The sequence below is a fragment of the Episyrphus balteatus genome, chromosome 4, assembly GCF_945859705.1.
Source record: "Episyrphus balteatus chromosome 4, idEpiBalt1.1, whole genome shotgun sequence".
In the NCBI taxonomy this organism is placed as follows: Eukaryota; Metazoa; Arthropoda; class Insecta; order Diptera; family Syrphidae; genus Episyrphus; species Episyrphus balteatus.
In genome coordinates, this window is record NC_079137.1 from 73,508,163 (window position 1) to 73,524,207 (window position 16,045).

The window sequence follows — 16,045 nt, forward strand, 5'->3', positions numbered from 1 at the left end:
GTACAAATAAAATGCACGACTGGGTAGCACGTACTTGCTCTTGCTGTTCAAAGCACTTTTATGTTAGTTTACTTGTAAATTTTGAAAGCACAGACGCACGGAAGGAATTGCGAAATCCACACTATGGGACTGCTCCAACAGCGTAATGTTGGTTTTGATAAAAACCTCAATTTTTTTTCGATACGAAACCAATACTTTCCGTATACAGTAAGTAAAAAAGAAGACAAGTACAAATTTTCAAAAATTAAAAACGCCTACTATCTCTAAATTTTTGAAAACGTAAATAGATAATGTAATTTTTTTTAATTTTTGAGGAAAAAAATAATTTTCAAAATTTAGGAAGAGTTTTCAAAAATTATTTCATTTAGCTTTAAAAAACGAAACCCGTCAGTTTTTCGAAAAATTTTAATAAGCTAAAAAAACTGACTCCAACTCTAGAAATTTGCTCTCAAATAATTCGCTGATGCTTCTAAATTGCTGGAAAAAAAAAACATTAATTTAAAAGCCATTAAACATTTTCATAGGCTTTCTTTCACTCATCATACAAAAACAATAAATATTTTTTTATTCGTCTGTATCATCAAGCTCATTTACAATTTAACAAATCATTTTTCTTCAAGGTTTAATAATTTTCATTTTGATTTCTCTACCAGGTATTTAGATAATATTATTCTATCTTGCCTTTCATTTACATAATTCGTCTAAAAATTTGCTTAATATCCTTCTTAAAACAATTCTATCTTATAATCTTAAAATACTTACACAAAACAGGCACTTAGAAACTTATGCAAAACGAATATCTTACAAAAATGATTTATATTCTTTCTTCTTTTTTGCATTTTCTTTACCAACTTGACTTTGGTATAGAATATTCATTTGCATACAAAAAAAAAATTAAAAAAAAACCATTCTACTCTTGGGGGTCCTACTTCAATTTTGATTTATATATTATCTGAGCTTGTTAAGTTATGTATAATATAGCCTAGAATATCTGTTATTATTCATCACAGTTCCCCCATTGGCAAGGACAATGAATATAGAAAATTTGTAGGTAATTTTTTTTTATTACCTCCCTAAGGGCATCTGGGAGGATGAAAAATAACGTGTGGTAGGCGGCGCAGAGTGCTATTTGATTTTTATCACTTAACGTTAAAATGTGTAAATATGCTTTTGTGGTAGGTGGTAGATACCAATATTTTTGATTTCATCTTGTTCTTTTTTTGTGAGCCAAGATAATGACTAAAAATTTGAATAAAGTCCGCCTATCAACAAAATGTGGAACAAAATTTTACCGTGGGGAGAAATTGGGAATAATTTAATAATGAAATTCGTTTTTCAATTTTTCCACTTCATCGAATTTTTACCAAATTTATCGCTTGATTAACGATACTCCCTCTCTTCTATTTAATTAAACAAAAAAGTGCTTTTAAAATTTTGAGATGGAGTTTCTTATGGAAAAGTTTTTTTTTTCGTTTCTATACAAACCATTACCTGTTTTAAGACAAAAAATTAAAGACTATTATAAGTATGGGAGACAGAGTACCTTTTTTTAAGTCTAAGAAATATTTACATGGGTAAATGTCTAGTAGTTAAGCTTGAGTAAGCTGTGAAACTCAATTGAAATTAAAATATAAAAAATGTTTTTAAAAAATTAACATTAAAATTAAATTAACAAAGCAAGCAACTGCATTTGTTTAATTGCTGTTGAAATTGGTATATTCCAAACAAAAGTGCAAAATTTGACACGAAACTGATAAATCCCCTCGAAAATTGATAGATTGTAAACAAAACTGGTAGTTCGGAGCCGAAACTGATGAGTTTCAGCAAAAACTTTTAAATTTCAACCGAAATTTATAAGTCACTCTCGCTGGCTACACTGATAAAACGCTTCCGAAACTGATAAAAATTGCAGTGAAAGCAGGTAAATCACTTCTGAAATCGTTAATTTGTGACCGAAACTGGTAAATTACAACCAAAAATTTTAAATTGCAACCGAAATTAATAAATCGCTACCGATACTGATCAAAATCGCAGTCAAAACTGTTAAATCGCTGCCGAAACAGATACAAATTGCATTGAAAGCTGAAAAATCGCTGCGGAAATTGTTAAGTTTTAATCAAAACTGGTAAATCACAGCCAAAACTTTTAAATTGCAAACGAAATTGATAAATCGCTTCCAAAACTGACAAAAATCGCAATCAAAACTTATAAATCGCTGCCAAAACTGATAAAAATTGTAATCAAAGCTAGAAAATAGCTGTCGAAATTGTTTAGTTGTAAAAAAAACTGGTAGATCACAGCTAAAAAAAACGAAATTGATAAATCGCTGCCGAAACTGACAAAAATCGCAGTCAAAACTGGTAAATCGTTACTGAAATTAGTAAAAATTTCAGTCAAAATTGTAAATCGCTCCGAAACTGTTTTGTTGTAACCGAAACTGGTAAATCATAGCCAAAACTTTTAAATTGCAAGCGAAATTGATTAATCGTTTCCCAATTTAACAAAAATCGCAATCAAAACTGGAAAAACGCTGCCGAAACTGATAAAAATTGCAGTGAAAGCTTAATAATCGCTGCTGAAACTGATGAAAATGGTTTAAAGTTGAAAAATCGCTGCCAAAACTGTTAATTTGTATCCGAAATTTGTAATTCACAGCCAAAACTTTTAAATTGCAACCGAAATTGATAAATCGCTACCGAAACTGACAAAAATCGTAGTCAAAGCTGGTAAATCGCAGCCGAAACTGCTAAAATAAATGGAACTCAACTATGGATTCGTTTAAAATCAAAATATTTTATTCAGAACATTTGGAAAGGAGCTTTTAACTATAAAAAAAATGCTTCTGAATTAAAAAAAAAACTCCTAGATCTAATTTATATTTCCGTCAAGGCAACTGAAAAAAACCGTGTCTGCGGAAGAAAGAAAATATTATTTTTTCAAATTTCATTGTAGTTCCATTCGTTTAAAAATGTTTGTTAATTTCCTTCGAAGAAAAAAAAATCCATTAAAACGCACAAAGAAATAAAACGCTACATGAAACATTTAACTTAACTTCTCTCTCGCACATTTATATGCATAAGTAATTGGATAAACTTTGTCTTCTTTTATTTCTCGTTGAAAAAAAAAATCCTTTTTTGTTCTTCCAAACGAAAAAATACACCTGCTGCAATTCTTTTAAAACAAAAGTCTCTCTTTTAAATTTTTTTTTTGTTCCCAGCAAAAATAAATCCATTTGCACTTTTAATTTGTGTTTTATTTTTAAAGCTTTGCCTTTAAAGGTTTATTTTGTTTTTCTGCCCCAATGAGTTGTAGATTATATAGTCTGCTTGTGTGGTACGTGACTAGGTATCCTTTCTTCTTCTTATTGCAGTGAAAAGCGCTTCCATGGACATGGACAATTTACAAAGAACAACAACAAATAATGCATAAAGCATTGTGTTAGCGCTAATGTCTGACATTCTATCTACAAACTAGCACATACAACACACAAGGATTAAATAAAAAAGTCTTGTGAAGGTGTTGTACTTTATAAAACTACTAGTACGTGATCTGCGTGTCATTGGGCTACTTAGTTTATAAAAGGCACCAATTTAATGGTGAGTACTTGTATAGTTTTAATGGGAAGTTCTATAGAATGTTTCTAAACTTTAACTGATGATGGCCTCATTTGTAACATCATTTAAAGTTAATTCATGAGAAAAAAGAGGTCGGTGTATTTATCTGATTTTATTTTAATTATTTTTTGTATAAAACTTTGGAAGGAATAAGATTTGGCTATTTTAGAAAGCTTGAATAAAGAAATTTACATTTTGGTCCTTTGAGCTGGAAAAATTGGGTAAACGTTTTGCTGTTGATTCAGTTTATTTTCCAGCTCCTAATTATTCTATAGAATTTCTGGAATTGCTATGTCCTTTCCTTAGAGCAATTTAGTTTTCTTTAATCCTTTAAATCCTTATTTCCATAAATTTCAGTCCAATTTTATCATAAAGAACTGCATAGATTTTGCATTTTTTTTTCTCATAAATTTTTCCACAAAAGAATTAGATTTTTTTCAGACCATGTGTTCTGCACCAATTAGATAAAAAAAATTATACAGGGAGTTTGTTCAGACAAGCTAAAATAGTGTTGTCCTTGGTTGGAAAAGAATAAACAAATACACACAAATAAACTGATCAGGGCCACTTTTTTTAGCGGCCACCACCACAAATAAATGCTTTTGTGGCTTGGATTTTAAATCCTGCTCCTATCTTGTACATTCATGAGAAAAATATTACCCTGTCCAGTGTTCATTTGAAATAAATTGGTGGCTTTGGTGTTCCTGGAATGTTCAATAAAAAGAAAAGTAAGGAAAAAAAGAAATGATAAACATAAAAACAGCACAAATTTCTGTAAAAAAAAAAATATACAACAACACAATTAAATTTGTTCATCCTTTAAAGTTCCAACATAGAAAAAAAAAACTGAAAATTTACTTGAAAAAATGTTAAATTTCTTTTTAAAGTCAGAAAATTGTCTTTAAATTTTTTGTATGTCTTTGTTTTATTGAACTTTCCAAAACTCTAAGAAATATGCTACATTGAGGGATTTTTGAGTCGTTAGGTATATTTACTTTGTAACAGCCAAACCTTATTTCGAGGAATTATCTGACATCATAATTGAAGAAATAAATGTAGCTGTAAAAATTTCAAGGAAAATAGATTGTTTCAAATGAAGGAGCCTCTGAGTTCTGAAAAAAAGGGTGAGACAACGGGTCTAGACTAGGTGGCTTACGTTTCTCATCTCCAAAATCTTCTCCAGTGATCAAATTTTTGATCAGTGGAATAAAAATTAAATTCTCCCAGCGTTACTGCGATTACAACCATTTTTTATCAAACTTTAAAGTGCTTCATTAAAAAAAGGTTACGTATACACCACAGTGACCACTTTTTCTAATACAGTCCAAATACTGAAACATTTATTGCTAATTCAATTGCTTTAAAAATGACTACATAATTTACTCTGATTTAGTTTTTTACGACCGAAATTCAATTTTTGATAGCATAGTTTTGAAAGATAAAATTAACTCGAAAAAGGTCATTTATAAATAAAGTCACAAATTCATCAAAACAAGAAGGTGTGCATTTGGGTTAAATTTTCAAACACAAAACAATAAAGATTTATTAGAAATAAAAACAGAATTAATTAGATGCTTAAATTTAATGAGACACACACATTAATTATTTAAAAAGGTTAATTAATCCTTTTTTGGTTGTGTTAATTGAGAAAGCCAATTAATTACAGAATTAAATCAAACACATAAAGGCCCAATTAAGTACAGAAAATAAAAACGAAATCCAACATTCTTTTTAGCTTAACTAACCATACCCCCCAATATGACATCTAAAAAATGTCAGATTCGGAAAAGCAAAACTCCATCATCCTTAAATACATTTTTCAATCACCCAAATCCTGTGTGATTTTTTTTTTTTGTATTTTATTGCAAACCCAAAACAACCTTTTGGACCACATACCATCCATCACTTCAACCGCACAAACAATGAACATGAACGTACTTCCCCTCATATCCCCACAACTTTCTATCAACAGAAAAAAAAGGACATATCTTGGCAACTGGCACTGGCAGGCTAATGACATCAACAGTCCCATTGTATACATACACACACAGTAACTCTTACACTTCAATCAATGTGTATGTCCCTATTTTGCTCTATTTTTTGGTTAAATTGGTTTTATGGGTTCAAACTGCCTGACAGACATTGTTGTCCTTTTTTTTTTTGCTGTGTGTTTTGTGTTGTTACTCTCTCTTTTTGGAGATCATCCAGTTATACAAATGTTCAAAACGACTAAAGTGTCCTCAGGTTTTTTGCCGTTAAATCTCTCGTCCCCATATTTTTGTTATGGCAAGGACAAACGCCATTTGGGAATCGTAAATGACTTGGAAAAAGTGAATGTGTGTTTGGGGAGGAGGGAATATTTATCAACTTCAGTTTTTTTTTTTAAGTTTGCTTCTGTCTTTTTCGTTTCTATTTTTATTTTTTTGAATTGTCAGAAGAACATGTGTTCAAAATCACTTGTGATTTATCTTGTTAAAAAATATTTATCAATTCAATCGGGAATATACAAAATTTTACTTTGAATTGTAAAATTATGCAAAAAAAAAGGACCTTTTGACATATCTACTTTATTTTATTAGAAGTCAATCAGACCCAAGTAACAATTTCAAACCTCGGTTACAAAATAACCAAAGTTATAAAATAACTGCAAATAACCGCGGTCAAAAAGCGGCTATAAACGGGTTGTTAAAAGTCTGTGGTTAATTTTAGGTTAGAAAAAAAACCCAGTATTTTCGAAGGTTTGTTTTGGGTTAAAATTATACGTAAAATAAACTTTTTAGTCATAAATTAGTTTAAAAAATTCCATTTTTAAACTAAGGAAATATTTTGGCTATTTATTTACTTTTATTAAACCCAGGTTACATTCTTGTTATTTTTTCAACCCAATTTTTTTGGTTAAATTATAACCTCAGTTTGAAGTTGGTTTTAAAATAACCAAATTTCTTCAAAAGTTTCGGAAAAGTATTTAAATAACTCGTTTTTGACACAAAGTCATAAATAAGTTTTTAAATAACTTCTAGTTTTGTGTTTTAAGGGTTAAAAAATAACCAAATTTTGGCTCCAAGTTTGAAGTAAGTATTTTAATAACTTTTTTTTTCGCACAAAAAGTTTTTTTTTAAGTTAGAATTTAACCAAATCTGATCCCAAAGTTTTAAGTAAGTATTTTAATAACTCTTTTTTTACCCAAAAAGTTATTTATAGGTTATAAATTAACCAAATTTTATCTATAGTTTGAAACGAGTTTTTAAATTACTCACTTTAAGATGGAAGTTGTTTATTGGTTTAAAATTAACCCATTATAGAACCTAAGTTTAAGGTGAGTTTCTAATTAACTTCTTTATTTTTGTCTTTTATGGGCTAAAAAATAACCAAATTTTCATTACAAGTTTCAAGTAAGTATTTAAATAACTCCTTTTTTACACAAAAAGCTATTTATAGACTAGAAATTAACCAAATTTGACCTTAAGTTTGAAACGAGATTTTAAATTACTGACTTTTTACCATTAAAGTTGTTTATTGGTTTAAAATTAACCCATTATAAATCTTAAGTTCAAGGTGAGTTTCTAATTAACTTCTTTATTTTTGTCTTTTATGGGCTAAAAAATAACCAAATTTTCATTACAAGTTTCAAGTAAGTATTTAAATAACTCCTTTTTTACGCAAAAAGCTATTTATAGACTAGAAATTAACCAAATTTGACCTTAAGTTTGAAACGAGATTTTAAATTACTGACTTTTTACAATGAAAGTTGTTTATTGGTTTAAAATTAATCCATTATAAATCCTAAGCTTAAAGTAAGATTTTAAATAACTACTATAAGTACGTATAAGTTTTTAATCAACTCGTTATTTACCTTTTAACAACCCTGGCAATTTTTCAACTAAGTTCCAACCCAATTTCAACTAACCAACAACTCTCCACACATACACATTCACCATACTCGAGCGTCGCGCGTCGCCCATCATATTTTTGTCTCTCATTTTTCTCAGATCTCTCAGTATTCTTTTGTGGCTGGTGGTAGCAAGTTATTGTGCGAGAAAGTTTTTGTGAAAAAATATAAATTAAATAAAAAAAAATATCTGTCTGTGAAAAATTATTAAGAGGTAAGTTATTTGTTTATAATTTATTTTAAATATTGTTATTTGTTTATAATTTATTTTAACCCTTTGCTTCCTAGTGGTTTCAGCATGATACCACCTATTAATTACTTTGTTAGTTTTTTTTACTACAAAATGGACTTTTCCTTTTGTACTCTCAGCTCAAAACATTCCTTATACAATGTTATTACTAGTACAATCATTATTTTTTTCATTTTAGTGTGTTGTTAGAAAATATCAAAACTTTTTTTCAAGATATTTGTATTTTTTTCCGGGAGCGAAGGGTTAAATATTAAATATTGTTTAATAAATAACTTCAGAGTATAAAAAATAACTTCTGAGTTTGAAAAATATCTTCTGAGTTTGGAAAATAACTTCTGAGTTTGAAAAATATCTTTTGAGTTTGGAAAATAACTTCTGAGTTTGAAAAATATCTTCTGAGTTTAGAAAATAACTTCTGAGTTTGAAAAATATCTTCTGAGTTTAGAAAATAACTTCTGAGTTTGAAAAATATCTTCTGAGTTTAGAAAATAACTTCTGAGTTTGAAAAATATCTTCTGAGTTTGGAAAATAACTTCTGAGTTTGAAAAATAACTTGAGAGTAGGCATACAGATAACTTAGCGCGTCTTTTCATTTGTCTTTCTCATTCCGCGTTATTATTCCAAGCTTGACTGTTGATAAAATCACTATAATAAAAATGTATTCTATCATTAAAAATAAAATTTGTAGTAGAACTACTTTTAAAAGAAAAGTTAAAAAAATAATATTAGAAATGCGTGAAAAAGAAAGAATTAAAAATCTTGAACAAGTTTTTCTTAGCAAGAGGTTATTTGAAGTGCAGCAACACCTTTCGGAAAATGAAATAAGTGCTAATTGTGAACAAGGTTTTTCTAACACGAAATTTGAAGAGTTGCAACACCTATCGAATATTATTTCTGAACATGAAAGTGACAGTGAAAATTCTGGAAACAATTGTGTCGCTGTCTCAACTAATTTTGAAGCTATTCCAGAAAATTTAAAAAAAAACTTAGTATTATGGGCTATTCAGCATAACATATCGAATATTTGCTTGCGTGATTTGCTTAACATTTTGCATAATTCTCATCCTTATTTGCCATTAGACCCTCGAACATTATTACAAACTCGCGTTTCCCTTGAGAAAATTTTTATCGAAGTTCCACCTGGTAGATACTGGCATTTCGGTTTGGTTCGCGCTCTTACTAAGGTTTTTGAAAGTGTTCAGACATGTCAAACAGTAATATTCTTGGACTTTAATATTGATGGGATTCCTGTTAGCAAAAGTTCAAAGGGCCAATTTTGGCCTATTTTGTGTTCACCAGATGGTTTTCGTGTGCCGCCGCTAGTAATAGGTGTTTACTACGGAATGGCAAAACCTTCAAGTGTTAATGAATTTCTGCGATTATTTCTTGAGGAGGCTGTTAACATTGATGATTTGAACATTGGTTCCAAAAAAATAAGTTTTAAAATCAGGAATTTCATCTGTGACGCCCCCGCTCGTTCTTATTTAAAAGGAATCAAAGGGCATAATGGTTATTTTGCTTGTGAAAGATGTAATGTAGAAGGGGATTATAATTACAAATCTCACCAAATGTGTTTTCCAAACCTATCAAAATCACTTCGCACGAATGATTCTTTCCGGGCTGGGATACACGAAGATCATCATACGCAACCATCTCCATTAGAAAAACTTCCAATAGATATTATTATGAATTTTCCTCTAGATTACATGCACTTGTTGTGCTTAGGTGTCATGAAAAAATTGTTGGTTACATGGATTAAGAATAGAACCCTTAAAACAAAATTCTCGGCAAAAAACATTGAGAGAATCTCTAAGACCTTAGTATCACTACGAAAATATGTTCCATGCGACTTCAATAGAACACCTCGTGGACTTGATGTGATAAGCTTTTGGAAGGCCACTGAATTTCGTATGTTTTTGTTGTACTTAGGTCCGGTTGTTTTGCAAAATGAAACTCATGAAGAAGTATATGCCAATTTTATGGAACTACACTGTGCTGTTTCAATATGTTTGAGTAAAAATAAACAAGTTTTTGTTGATGTCGCACAGAGTCTGTTCAAATCATTCATATATAACTTTTCTAGTATCTATGGAGCTGAAAACATAAGTTATAACGTTCACAATTTATATCATGTCGTAGATGATGTTAAATACCATGGACCTTTAGATAATATAAGTGCTTTCAAATATGAAAATCGTTTACAATATTTAAAACGTCGAATAAGATCTGGAAACAGACCCCTGGAACAAATTGCAAATAGGATTATCGAAGATTTTGAGAATGTAGATCTAATTGATGTAGATGAAAACAAAACTCCTATGCTTTATATGAAAGATAGGAATAAAATATGCAAAATTAAACACTGTGTTGGAATCTATAGAGCAATTCAGCTTCAACATTTTGTTTTGAAGTCGTCACTTGCAGATAGTTACTTCTTAACAAACTCAGAAGAAATTGTTAGAATGGAGTTTGCAACATATCGACATGGCATCCCAGTTATCTATGGTTCAAGCTTAAAACAAAAACAAAATTTTTACGAAAAACCGTTCTATTCTAAATTTTTAAGCGTTTATAAATCAAATGAAGAAGAAAATTTGCCTAATTTTTATAACATAGAAAATATTTCCTCTAAATTTTTCAAAATAACTTTACCAAACACTGAATCTGTTTTTTTTCCATTAGTACATTGTTAATCAAAATGTATTGTGTTGTGGAGACGCTCGAAGATGAAGGGAAGTTCGTGACGGCAGTTCCCAAAAATTGGGTCATCGATGGAACGAAGCTATTATGGCCAAAGTCCAAGAAAGATTCCATTTGCGGTCGGAAAAATTGCATCACAGCATCGGATGATTGGCAAAGCATAGCATGCAAATTAATATTTGATGACATCGGTAAGATACAAGTTTAACTACATCTTTTTTATTTTATTTTTATTAAGTTCACTTAGACCACTTTTCTCCAAGTAAAATTTTATTCGTATCTAAACTTAAAGCAGTTTATCCTGGGGGCCTATTTTTGACAGCTTAGTTACGTTAATTTTGATACACTTTAGGTCCCCTTTCATATACTTAAAGTAATCGCGGTTATGGCCTTTCAATATTTTTATATTTGAATAACGCTTCATAATATTCTACACAATGAGATTTATTACAGAAATTAAAGTTTTTTAGACCGGTCTTTCTTATATAAACACATTACATTGTCATCGAGTGCAATTCAGCATCAGCCAATTTGCAAAACAATATCGCAAATTTCGCGAAGAACAATGGCGCCTTAAAACACGACTAGCAGGTGTTTTTGCGAGCGGGTGCAATAGCAAAACTCACAGCAACCCTTTTTCTCTTCGTTCACGACAGCGCGCGTGAACGAAAAGGCGCCACCTACAACATTTAAATATACATTTTTAAAAAGCTAGAAACTTAGTCATATTTGTAAAATTAAAATTAAGTTAATTGAATTAAGAGCTTTTGAAAGAATGGTATCTGAACTCAGATTTTTGAAAAAAAAAAATTATTGAAGAAATTTTAAGATGTCGTTTTTTAAACTTTTTCGTAATATAAAATGCATTTATTTTCAAATTTTTCTGACCACATTTATTACGATTTGAAATTATAAAAGAAAATGTCAATATGTATTACGGTTTATGAAAAAAATTAAAAAGTATTTCATTTTCGAAGAACTTTTTTTAATAGAAGTTTTGAAAAAAAATTTTACTTATTTGTTTTTTAAAGTTCAACATCTAAATATAAAGTCATTTTTTCTTCAGTCAATAGCCCTTATTGTTGAAAGTTAAATAGCAAAAATTTAAAGTTCTTATTTACCAAAGTCTTTGAGAAAATTAATTATTTCAAAGCAAAAATTCAGTTTTTATAAAAAAAACCCATTGAAATTGAAATTTTTTTCAAAAACTCTTGATTAAATTTAGTGGATTTAAATTTAGGAGATAAGAATGAGCTTCTGGCTTTTTAAAAATGTATTTTAAAATATTGTAGGTGTTGCCGTTGTTTTCAAAATATTTTTTTTGTGTTTAAAGTCAGATTATGAGAAAATTGCATTTATCTCTTAAACGATGGAAGATTGTCCCTTACTCCCTTATATTTTTTTTCCTTAAATAACCTAGAGAATCTTTTGCTATCATTTGTTTTATGAAATTTAAGAAAAAAAATGGTTGTGTTCAAAAAAAATTTAATTGTAATTTTAAAAAACAATACGGTAACATCGGCAATTTTTAATCTATAGACTTTAAAGCATTTTTAATTGCCTACGTTTGAAAAAAAATCGTCAAAATCTGAGCTGTTCGGCCGGTCTTAAGCCGCTTCACCTTTTGAACAAATATTTTCTTGTATCCCTTTCATGCCACTTATATTTACGACAAAACATGTATTTCCTTTTAAGGTTCCTGGGAGGAAGCAGTTCAGAAGGAAAAGGATGCCGAGTATTTGTCTTCTTCTGAAGAAAATACGGAAGAAGTGACCATCGACACCAATTCTTCGGAATACATGACAGATATGAACAAATTGATGTCAACTTTGATTCCTAATTCTGGTAAGTTTAAAATGTATAAACATGGGAACAAAGTTACTAATTTTGTCATACTTACTTCTCATTTTCAAGACGTTTCCTCGTTCACCCCCCCAAATGAAGATGTTACCATCACTAATGTCATTTCCGACTTATACACGTTTGAAGGTAAAAAATGTATTTTAGCACTAGTACAATTTTCAAAGTCGTTTTTAAACTCCAGCTTATCTTAGACTGGGGTTTATCCAATGTTATTTGAATAGGATAAACCCCAGTCCCTCTTAGTAACAGCTGAGATAGCATATTAGTTCTTTCACTAACCGTATTACTTTTTTTTGTATATTACTATAACTCTTATTTTTAATTGTTTATAGGCCCCAGCACCAGTACCCAATTCAAGGAACTGTCGTCCAAAATAGACGAAATTTTGGAAAGACAGCGTTCCACTGAGGTGAAGGTGCAGGCCATGCAAGGAATGCTGGAGGCATTCATGGCGAAGTCCGAAGTTTCGGTCAATTTGTTGGCGTCCAAAATTGCAAAAGAGAATGCAGAGGAAGTGGATGAGGAACTGCAACTGGATGAAATTTTCCCACTTACCTCTGTCCAACAAATTGAGGAAATCGAGGAAAAACTCCATCAAAATGCAGCATTCAAAAAAAAATTGGTAAGTACCAAAATATACGAAATATGCAATTTTCTCACAATCCGACTTCAAACACAAAAAAAATATTTATAAAACAACGGCAACACCTACAATATTTTAAAATACATTTTTACAAAGCCAGAAGCTTATCTTAAATTTAAATTCACTAAATTTAATTAAGAGTTTTTGAAAAAATGGTCCTCAAACTCAGAATTAAAAAAAAAATTTATTAAAAAAATTAAAAATGACTTTTTTCCAAACTTTTTCTAATAAATATTATCAGTTGAATTCCGAAGCAGAAAAGGTAATATATATCACACTTTTGAAAAAACAATTAAAAATAACTTCAATTTCAATTGGTTTTTTTTTTTGATAAAAACTGAATTTTTGCATCCAAATAATTAATTTTCTAAAAGACTTTGGTAAATAAGAACTTTAAATTTTTGCTATTTAACTTTCAACAGTAAGGGTTATTAAATAAATAAAAAATAATTTTATGTTTAGATGTTGAACTTTGAAAAAAAATAAGATACATTTTTTTTCAAAACTTTTATTAAAAAAAGTTCTTCGAAAATGAAATTCTTTTTAATTTTTTTCATAAACCGTAATACATATTGACATTTTCTTTTATAATTTCAAATCATAATAAATGCGGCCAAAAATATTTGAAAATAAATGCATTTTATATTACGAAAAAGTTTAAAAAACGACATCTTAAAACATATTTTTGTTTTCTTTCAGGTCCGTAAGTTGAGCTCCTATGGGGGGGCCAACGGAATGAAAACGATCCGCACTATTTGCAAGTGCATTTTTACGGATCCACTACTGGCAGAACATTCTTGGCTGGGGACTAATGCCAAAAAAAGTTTCAGCCAATACAAATTCCTGTATAAAACTATATTGGAAGCGGTCCGATCAAGGTACCCCACTTATAGTGAAGCTGAGGGTGCTTCATTTTTTAAAGGCTTTTTGAAGCAAGCCCCATTTCGAATGGGAAAACCGTCCACGTAAGTTAAAAAATAAAATTATAATCAACATTTAAGTTAACATTTTTCTCATTACAGAAATACCAGTTCCAACACCAGCTCCTCTGCCTCTGACGGGCAATCCACAACATAATTAAGTTAAGCTATTTTTTATTTTTAGTTTTAGTTTTACTTTTACTTTAAGTTTTAGTTTTAGTTTTACTTCATTAAATAATGTTTCACTAAACTTAAATTTCAGCGTTCTTATTTCAAATATTAAATTTTCAGCTGGGAAGAATCTTATGGTTTGCAGCATGTTGGTAAGCAAACATTTTATAGGTTTTTTAAAATCTGTAAATAACCGGTTATAAAAAAGCTGTGAAGTAACGTTTATTACAGGTTTTATAAGAACCTGTACGAAGTTATTTACAGGTTTTATAGAAACCTATAGGTAAGCGGTTATAAAAAAAACCGTCAAATAACGTTTGTTATAGGTTTTATAAAAACCTGTACAACGTTTATTACAGGTTTTAAAAAAACTGGAAGAAAACGGTTATAAAAAAAACCGTTAAATAACGTTTATTACAGGTTTTATAGAAACCTATAGGTAAGCGGTTATAAAAAAAACCGTCAAATAACGTTTGTTATAGGTTTTATAAAAACCTGTACAACGTTTATTACAGGTTTTAAAAAAAACGGGAAGAAAACGGTTATAAAAAAACCGTCAAATAACGTTTATTAGAGGTTTTATAAAAACCTATAGGTAAGAGGTTATAAAAAAAACCGTAAATTAACGTTTAATACAGGTTTTAAAAGAACTTGTTATATTACAGGTTTCAAAAAAACCTGTAATAACGTTAATTACAGGTTTTATAATAACCGTAGTAAAACGGTTATAAAAAAAACCGTCAAACAACTCAGTACAGGTTTTTTTTAAACTGTATAATAACGGTTTGTAAACGGTTATAAAATAGCCGTAAATGGTTTATTTCAAGTTTTTCTTTGACTAAAAATAAACAGTTATTTAATAACCGTGAAAATTAGGTTTTTAAAAACCCAGTATTTGTAGAAAAAAGTGGGTTTTTTAAAAACCCGATTTAGACGAAGTTAAAAAATAACTGACCATTTTCGGTTGTGGAGACGTTTCTGGAACGTCTTAAATACGTTTATTTAACGAGTTTAGTAACTTATCCGTTAAATAACCAGAGTAAATATCCGGTTTATTTTCCGCTTTCTAACCACAAAATGTTATTTGGGGATGTATCGACGGGATATCCTCTTTGGAAGTTTATGAAAGTTTAGAAATTACTTTTTTTTGTCTGCTAAAAATCAAAATCAAATATGAATATAAAATATTTTATGATTAAAGGACCAAAAATATAAGTTTTTATAGCAATCATGTATTTGTGTCTTTTTTTTTGTTGTTTTTTAATGTATCGACACCCTGGGAATCATTATATAGAAATAACTTGGTTCGTGTTCCCTGAAGTGCGATAAAACGATTTTATCCAATTCACCTGTTTTGATTGGGTTTCGATGGTGACACCAGGTGGAGGTAAAATACTGTAAATGTATAACTGAGTACATTGAGGTAGGGGTTGTTAAATTGAATCTTCGCAATGCTTCATACATGAGTAAATCCACATTCATAGAAAGACAGATGAGAGAGACTTAATCCCAGAACGTGTAAATTTTCTATCAAAATACTTTCACCTGACGGTGAATTGGTCTTATGCTGAATGGGTTAATAGAAAGGTAGCAATCATTCAATGAACTTGTTGCTTTATAACTATAATTTCAGTTCATGTTTTCTGTCGTATTAAGGATTATTTTTGGTTAAAGACGTGAATTAGAGGCAACACTGCCAATCACAAGGTTTGTATTTTACAAGTTTGTAATAAATAGGATACAAAACAAATTCTCAATTAAGTAAAGTGGCAGCATTTGTATAATTAGGGTACGTTCAAAACCTCCTATTTTCAGAAACATCCTGAGTAAAACTGGAATTCCCCCGCACCACCGCTGCACCACGTCGGCACTATTTCATTTTGAATGAAAAATTCGGTGCACCACCGTCGCAGCACGTCTGCACCATGATCAAAAATTCTATTCTCGTACTTATAAAAATGTTTAAGTCGTCTTCAAAGTTATTTTGACTTAGCA

At 29.8% G+C, this 16,045-nt stretch overlaps 1 protein-coding gene across 2 annotated transcripts; it reads left to right on the top strand.

Moving 5' to 3' along the window:
* The first annotated feature begins 10,451 nt into the window (after positions 1-10,451).
* LOC129918628 (uncharacterized) lies at positions 10,452-15,133 on the top strand. 2 transcript variants are annotated; one of them, XM_055999252.1, is made up of 6 exons: positions 10,452-10,644; positions 12,149-12,298; positions 12,368-12,442; positions 12,649-12,938; positions 13,659-13,924; positions 13,982-15,133. In XM_055999252.1, exons 1-6 carry the CDS (start codon positions 10,452-10,454, stop codon positions 14,034-14,036), a joined length of 1,029 nt encoding a protein of 342 aa, XP_055855227.1. In that variant the 3' UTR covers positions 14,037-15,133. The 2 variants fall into 2 exon arrangements, with proteins under 2 accessions (XP_055855227.1, XP_055855226.1); XM_055999251.1 differs by having other exon boundaries at positions 12,149-12,442.
* Positions 15,134-16,045: the final 912 nt, after the last annotated feature.

Bases quoted from the DNA above. Each gene is read 5' to 3' on its own strand.
- LOC129918628 (XM_055999251.1), top strand. From the start codon at position 10,452: ATGTATTGTGTTGTGGAGACGCTCGAAGATGAAGGGAAGTTCGTGACG. The intron at 12,443-12,648 runs GTAAAAAATGTA...AATTGTTTATAG, and splicing joins CGACTTATACACGTTTGAAG to GCCCCAGCACCAGTACCCAA. The intron at 12,939-13,658 runs GTAAGTACCAAA...GTTTTCTTTCAG, and splicing joins CAGCATTCAAAAAAAAATTG to GTCCGTAAGTTGAGCTCCTA.